At 34.2% G+C, this 8,185-nt stretch overlaps 1 protein-coding gene across 1 annotated transcript in view; it reads right to left on the bottom strand.

The window, feature by feature from the left end:
- The window catches only part of LOC107675143 (tRNA methyltransferase 44 homolog), a 76,272-nt gene that overhangs the window by 21,511 nt on the left and 46,576 nt on the right, over nucleotides 1–8,185 (bottom strand). Inside the window, exon 4 of the mRNA XM_016469385.1 lies at nucleotides 6,232–6,589. Coding sequence (XP_016324871.1) covers nucleotides 6,232–6,589 — 358 coding nt within the window. The remainder of the gene's footprint in view (nucleotides 1–6,231; nucleotides 6,590–8,185) is intronic.

The following is an 8,185-nucleotide window of genomic DNA, read 5'->3' as shown; positions in this document are numbered from 1 at the left end:
GGACATGTAAACTGATATTTCCTACTGACACACTACAGCAAAAGACAGAAATAACTGACTTAAAACCATTTTTAGCTCGTGAAAATACTAGTTTTCTAATAATTTTGGACAACACAGTATATGGAGCACACAGGAGTCAGTAGAATATTGTGGATTACAATCAGGGCTGGAAATGTGGGGGGATGCGGGGGGACGGAGTCCGGGGAGTGAATTTCGAGGGGGGACGGCATTTCATTTCCAACTGGTTAGGTTTATTTGGAAATTAAAGTGATTTCTATATGTTATCCATTCAAAAGACTACGAAAGTGATCCCAGTTCTGCCCGACATATTTTTGTCTATGGTTAGCTGTGCAATGCCGTCTTCTGTGATTGGCCATAATACCTGCAGACTGCAGCCAATAGAGTGGGGGAACTATGACGTCACTTTGTAGGCCAATCAGCTGTTAGCATCACACTGGATCCCTCAACAAAAAGGCAATAGGATTTTTCCATAGGCTTTTGGATTATCACAAAAAATAAGCTCTGTGTTCAACCATAGTTCATGAAACGTACACGTTTTGTCCATCAAGATCATCTTCACAAAATAATATAACTTTTATGAATTTTTAAGCCTAAATACAAGCACCAGAACTAAAAAGCTAAACTTAGGCTATAAACGAACTACACCACCACGGTCACCAACGTCAACGTCACCACCACCACGCTCCTGACAACTTTTTCAAACTTATTTCTAACATGTTCAGTGAAAAGGATTTACTCATATGAATTTTAATCCACGCTACATGAAACTTTTCATATAAACTGGAATAAATACAAACCTAGAGCCAAACTAAAACTGAAATGAGACATTAATAAATAGTATAGTGAATAAATGAAATAATCATAACTAAAGGATATATGAAATCACGTATTTCTGTACATTTTGAAATAGGGTGAATTGAAAGTCAATAAGTCCTTGATTAATATGAATATTTTAATTAAAAACGTGTCTCCAAAAGACAGAAATAACTGACTTAAAACCATTTTTAGCTCGTGAAAATACTAGTTTTCTAATAATTTTGGACAACACAGTATATGGAGCACACAGGAGTCAGTAGAATATTGTGGATTACAATCAGGGCTGGAAATGTGGGGGGATGCGGGGGGACGGAGTCCGGGGAGTGAATTTCGAGGGGGGACGGCATTTCATTTCCAACTGGTTAGGTTTATTTGGAAATTAAAGTGATTTCTATATGTTATCCATTCAAAAGACTACGAAAGTGATCCCAGTTCTGCCCGACATATTTTTGTCTATGGTTAGCTGTGCAATGCCGTCTTCTGTGATTGGCCATAATACCTGCAGACTGCAGCCAATAGAGTGGGGGAACTATGACGTCACTTTGTAGGCCAATCAGCTGTTAGCATCACACTGGATCCCTCAACAAAAAGGCAATAGGATTTTTCCATAGGCTTTTGGATTATCACAAAAAATAAGCTCTGTGTTCAACCATAGTTCATGAAACGTACACGTTTTGTCCATCAAGATCATCTTCACAAAATAATATAACTTTTATGAATTTTTAAGCCTAAATACAAGCACCAGAACTAAAAAGCTAAACTTAGGCTATAAACGAACTACACCACCACGGTCACCAACGTCAACGTCACCACCACCACGCTCCTGACAACTTTTTCAAACTTATTTCTAACATGTTCAGTGAAAAGGATTTACTCATATGAATTTTAATCCACGCTACATGAAACTTTTCATATAAACTGGAATAAATACAAACCTAGAGCCAAACTAAAACTGAAATGAGACATTAATAAATAGTATAGTGAATAAATGAAATAATCATAACTAAAGGATATATGAAATCACGTATTTCTGTACATTTTGAAATAGGGTGAATTGAAAGTCAATAAGTCCTTGATTAATATGAATATTTTAATTAAAAACGTGTCTCCACATACTATTCAATAAAATTCTAGTCCATTTAATCTATTAACGAGTGAGCGAGTTTTTGGATATGGTAAGATTAAACTTATTTTAATGAATAAAGTACCACATTTCAGCTATCATTTTGTTAGGGTGGGTACACAAAATGTTATTTTATGCTTGCTTCTAGAAAGTCCTCAAACTATATGCTTTCTAACAGCTTCATGTGGCCGTAAACAAAAAAACAAACAAAAAAAAAACATGGTCGGACAACAATATAAAATGTGGGAAACTATTAATTGGTTATTCTACAATTAATTGTACAATAAATTATACACCAATTGGAAAATACTGTACATTGATAAACTGTTTGGCGTGATGGCGTTTAATGTCTCCGACAGCTCCTGTAGTCCCATTTAGCAACTTGTTAGCAACCATCTTTTTTAAGAAACGAAACAGTTTAAAAAAATCACGAGTGGGGTGTAACTGGTGTTTTATGTCGTAGAATAAAATGTGAAAGTATCTTGAGCTTGTGGGAACCACAGATCTTATTTTAGGAGATTTAACCAAACTCCCATTCAAAAAATCCATTGACTCCGGAAGTGGAACCGGAAGTACTAAAATGCTAACTCGCTTCCAGGTTTTTGCCTACAAAGTGACATCGTAGTTCCACCACTCTATGGAAATGCCTCTCTATCAGTGCGCATGCTGCTCCTCACAGCACAGATCGTGAAAGCAGACTGCAGTTTTTGTCATTCATTATAACAAACAAAGTATAGGCACGATGAAAATAATAGATTCAGTGTGCAGTGTAGAGAGCTTCATTAATTAAAATGGAAGTTGGTGAGATTGCGATGAACTAAGACAAGTGACAGAATTTTAATGATTTTAAAGGGAGTTCGCAAATGTGAAATTGAATTTATACAACAGTTTTATTCATTTTTGATTTTATACAAAATTTAATATTAAGTGACTTACATTTTAGGAACACTGTTGTATGATTGTGCTCTATTTCATCAACTAAAATAATTCCAAACAAATCACAGATTAACTGCTGTGCATCTCCAATCAAACACAGCGCTGTTTTGTTTATGAATGAATCTGCGTTTTTGAACAAATCTAGTCATAATCGAGTCTAAAAGGGAGGCACTTACTTCGTTCCTAAATGAATCAGCCATTTGAACGAATCGATTGAATGAATGATTCAGTGACAAAGACAGTGACTTGCTGCCACCTACTGGTGGTTTCAGTTTCATTTTTAAAGTATAAATTGAGTCAGTTATATGGTGTAATATTTCTGTATTCAAAACTTTATATTAAAGCATTAATTTAAGAACATTGTTATTATGAAATGCATTCATGCCACCTAAGTCTTGTCAAAAAGTCTGTAATGCCACATTTGTGCTCTTCTGTGCCGTGCAAAGATAAATTGTTGATGCTGATTTCATAGTAACTTATTCTTCTTGATTGAATGTTATTATTTTAATTGAATTTATTGTGTAATTAAAATTTTTGATAAAAGTTTATAAATCTACATTTTTTGGCACAAAAGATGGAATACATTTAAAGGGGTCATATGATGCGATTTCAATTTTTCCTGCAACGCGTAAAAAGACAGTTTAAGTCATTATAATCAGTAATTATGTCCCCACTGGATGCAACAAATGCCTCGTTTGTAATGGGTTTTAATGTTTTTGTCTCGTCGCTCCGGCCGGAACATGGCATCAACATTATGTGAGGGGCGTAACATTTCCGTCTCACGCTTGAGGTATTCGGCCAATCACAACGCATTGGATAGCTGGCCAATCACAGCACACCTTGCTTTTTCAGACCAATGAGCTTTGTAAAAATCGACGCCTTTCAAAAGGGCGGGGCATAGAGGAGAAACAATAATGTACAGTATGTGAAAAATAATGTTTTTTTAACTTTAAACCGCATAAACACATTTCATTACACCAAATACACAAAATAATGTTCTTTTTAGCAGCATCATATGACCCCTTTAATAAAGTTAGAGGCATTACAAAGGTAAAAAAACAAACAAAAAAACCTTTAAGGAGTCAAATATCGCCTTATAATAGGAAGATTAATTTCTGCCATTGATCAGAAGGTGTTCCTACATTTTTTTTTAAGTAGGAGCACAAGTGCTCCTGAAAAGAAATGTAAGCATAGAGTCCTTAAGAATGTAATGTTACCTTTTAAAAACTAATTGCAAACGTTTATGCAAAGTGTAAACTATTAAATATAATCTACAAATCATGCAATACTGTAATAGTGTTTTGAGGGCTTAGCTAAACAGACCAATTAGAGACAATTACTAATCATTCTGATTTTTTTTTATTAAATCATTCTTTCATTTCACTAATCAATCTTTTTTTTTTTTTTTTTATTAAACACAAGGGGTCATTAATGATGCTTACATTATAACGTGCAAATTCACACACAACGTATCTTTCATTTGGCCAGAATTGCAGGTGCCTGTCTTAATAGCCAAGAAGGTTTAGAGAAAATCTGAAATAAGTTTAATGTTATTATAGATTATAAAGGGTTTTATAATTAAATACATCTGAATGCCCCCCCCCCACACAAAAGCTATCAGCAAACAGCACAAATTTGTTTCTTTCTCCAGCTCAAAGGTAAATTATGACCTCATCTTGAGAGTAACCCTAACTGATGAGATAGAAATTCAATTTTTAATGATTCAATTCCTCCTGGGGGCTCTGAAGAAAAAAGGTGAGAAGATTGCGCAACTCGGGGGCATGCGCCACACAGAATTTATTTGAAAGATATTTGCTTTACATGCTCATTTGTAGTTACTTTAAGGTATTTGAAAAAAAACAATTATTACCTTATATGTCCAAAACTAATTTTTCAAAACTAGTTTGACCAACTAGCAGTTGCTAAGGGGTAATCAGTCTTACTTTTCCAATACAAATAAGACAGGCATGTTGTAGTCCAGATTAAAATGTAAAAAAGTTTGAAAATAAATAACCTATTAAGTTTAAATATTTAGGTATTTGGCACTGTGATGAACAACATAACAAATACACAAATCTGAATGGCTAAATCATTTAAACGTCTTTCAGAAACAGAAAGCTGTTTTGTTTATGTGGTTTCCGGGGTAACAGCTGCATTATGTTTAGTGCCATCTGCTGTCAGAGAGTGAATGTGCTCTCATTCAGAGTGTCTCACGGGCGTTCCGCCATGCACTTCTCATCCGTTCTTGTTTACATCGAGTGCACACACGCGTGTGCTTTGACGCAGCATACAGAGTGTTGTGCATTGTGACCAGTTGATGGGAAAAATATTCTTAAAATTCATTCAAAATTCTGAATAATCTGTTATAAATAATTATTCTCTGTATTTTGAAGTGACCACGATAACAATATTGTGCATATTCATTATCGTGATATATCGCATTACCGAATACCGGCACGTCTAATTAAAACAATCAAAAACATCAAATTGTTGTTGTTTTATTAATATAACAGATTTAACACACCTTTAAACATTACAGAGAAACAGTGCTTTAATGGGAGCAACACTATGAACATGGATGCTGCATGTGGTTTTTCATGTGACACCATATTTGCATTAAAGCAATTTGTGTCAACACTTGAGAAATTGTACCGATAAATGGTGTTTTCAACAGCTAAACTGGTAAATATTTTGATGTGCTAAACCTTTTTTTCCAAATAAATATATAAATAAAAATCCTTGGATGGAAACTTGGCTAATAGTGTTTTTAGGAAGCAAAACAATTTGATCGATATTTTTTTTTACAGAAGCTTTGTTTAGTTAGTTAAATAAAATGTAGCTCTATATTTATATAGCTAAAATATTTCAAACTCAAATCAATATTTTTTGTGCAATTATTTACTTCTGTGGAAAGTAGTTGTGTAATAAGCAGGATAATGTACATCCAGCTGGTTATCACCACAAAATAAACCCCTTCAGGGTGATATAAGACCTGATCACCCTGTAAGGTCTAACGTCACCCTAATACGCTATTAAAATGGATTAATCCACTACTCTCCACGCACCTGAAGAAATGATGCGTGGTGATTTGATTTCCTCTGATTTAGATATCTGCACCCTACCCCCACCCAACTGTCACATTGCAATTATTGTAATTCTCAGTGTTAAGCTCGATGACATGGCAGGCACACGAAGAAGGGGGTGTTTTGGGGCTCGAGCCCCTACCTTTTTCAAAATTAAAAGAGCCCCTCTCAACAATTGTCAACAATAATGTTGTGGTCAATAAAACAAAATGTATATGAATTACAATTAATATGCAATAGAATTATTCTTACCTCCTGTGTTCCAAGCGTCACCACAATTGCTGCTCTCCGTGTTACTCTCAGTCAGACTGAGCAAGGCCTTTGCTACCCTTAGAACCACTTCATTCACAAAATCCCTCGGAAGGGCTGTGCAGTTCCTAATGGTCTCTGTCTTTTCTCTTGGTTGGAAGCCATTCACCCAGTCATTCGCAGGGGTTGAAATATTCTGTCCATTGTCATTAGGTCTATAATGGCCACTTTGATTGACATTCATACTGACCCCTGAGTTTGTGAATAAAGCCTCACGTCTCCTGATATAATCACTTCGCCGCTTCTCTACCAGGGCCTCTTCGGCCTCTCTGTATTTCCTTCCTTTGCCTATTATGCATACCTGCAAAAGAGATAGACACAGCAGAATGAGGCTCTCTACAGTTTCTGAATAGCGTGGCAAGTTTTAACCTTGTTTTCACATTAATTCATAAGCTGCATGAATTCATAAGTCACTGCATTTATGAGTCACTGAATCATTCATTCAGCATTCATTCAAAAAAAAAATTTGCTGTCAAATCATTGTTTATATGTAAGAAGCTGAGCTGACGGAGACTAGTTTATTCACATTATAAATGCTTTTGGCATTTAAACCATTCATGTTTCATATCATTATTGGGTGCTTTAATAATATAATTGCATATACAGTTTGTCATTATGTGATTAAGTAAACAAACTAGTGAATTTAACCAGTTCATAGAAAAGAACTGTCCAAAAGAACCAGTTTGCAGAAAAGAATCAGGTTTCCCTATTTGCCTGAGGCTGTGGATTACAGGTAATAATGTATCCATATGCTTTTCGATCATTTTCATATGCTCCGGAACATTTCACCATTTCTTTGTTCCATTTCCTGCAGGCCGATTGTTTTGCTTCAAGACCTCAATATACTGTCATTTCATACTTACTCATTTTGTGAACCTTGATAGGTTTTTTTATTCTCAAAAATAGGCAGCCGCTGAATTCCATTTTATGAATCACCAAGGACCACAGTTTTAGCTAAAAATCTTCTTAACTGTTCTATTGAAAAAGAAAAAGTCACCGACATCTTGAACGCTGTATGCATTTTAATAGACTAAATCATGTTGTGAAAGCGTGCACTCTAAATGTGCACCAAGGTTATTATAGTTTTGAATTGTAATTTTTTTTATTTTAATATAGTTTTCAAATTTGCTATAAAATGTAGTTTAGTTTTTATTAGTTTCATTAATATTTTTGTTAGTTTTAGTTTAGTTTTTATTTTGTGAACACATTTTTATTTAGTTTTTATATAGTTTAGTTTCAGTTTTAGTTTTAATTAAAGGTTAGCAGAATTAACAGATCACTTCCAGAGCACAGGCCAAAGAAAGACTTTGGCATAATTTAACCTTAGTGAGGCAAACTAGCGACACAAAATTAACACATGCTGAGATTGATTAGTATGGAGGACCGAGAGTGCCACTTAAAAATAAAATGATGAATCAATTTATTGTTTTAATAATTCAAACATAAAAATTTATATAAATAAATCACTTTTTAAATGGAAAAATGAATAGACATTTACATTTACATTTAGTCATTTAGCAGACGCTTTTATCCAAAGCGACTTACAAATGAGGACAATGGAAGCAATCAAAATCAACAAAAGAGCAATGATATACAAGTGCTATAACAAGTCTCAGTTGGCTTAACGCAGTACACGTAGCAAGGGTTTTTTAAATAATATAATAAATAAAATAAAAAGAAAACAGACAGAATAGAAAAAGAATAGAGCAAGCTAGTGTTAGAGGTCTTTTTGCTTATGTTAATTGTATAATAAATGAAAGAAAAAAAAACAGATAGAATACAAAAAGTTTAGAAAGCAAGTTAGTTTTTTTTTTTTTTTAAGAAAACAAGCAGCAAATGAATAGAGTGCAAGTCTAAAAGAATAGAGAATGCTAGAGTTAGAGGGTCAAATAAAGAT

This window comes from Sinocyclocheilus anshuiensis, unplaced genomic scaffold (assembly GCF_001515605.1).
Source record: "Sinocyclocheilus anshuiensis isolate Anshui unplaced genomic scaffold, SAMN03320099.WGS_v1.1 scaffold1672, whole genome shotgun sequence".
NCBI lineage: Eukaryota > Metazoa > Chordata > Actinopteri > Cypriniformes > Cyprinidae > Sinocyclocheilus > Sinocyclocheilus anshuiensis.
The sequence above is the reverse complement of the archived record's forward strand: the minus strand, read 5'-3'. Positions and strand labels throughout refer to the sequence as shown.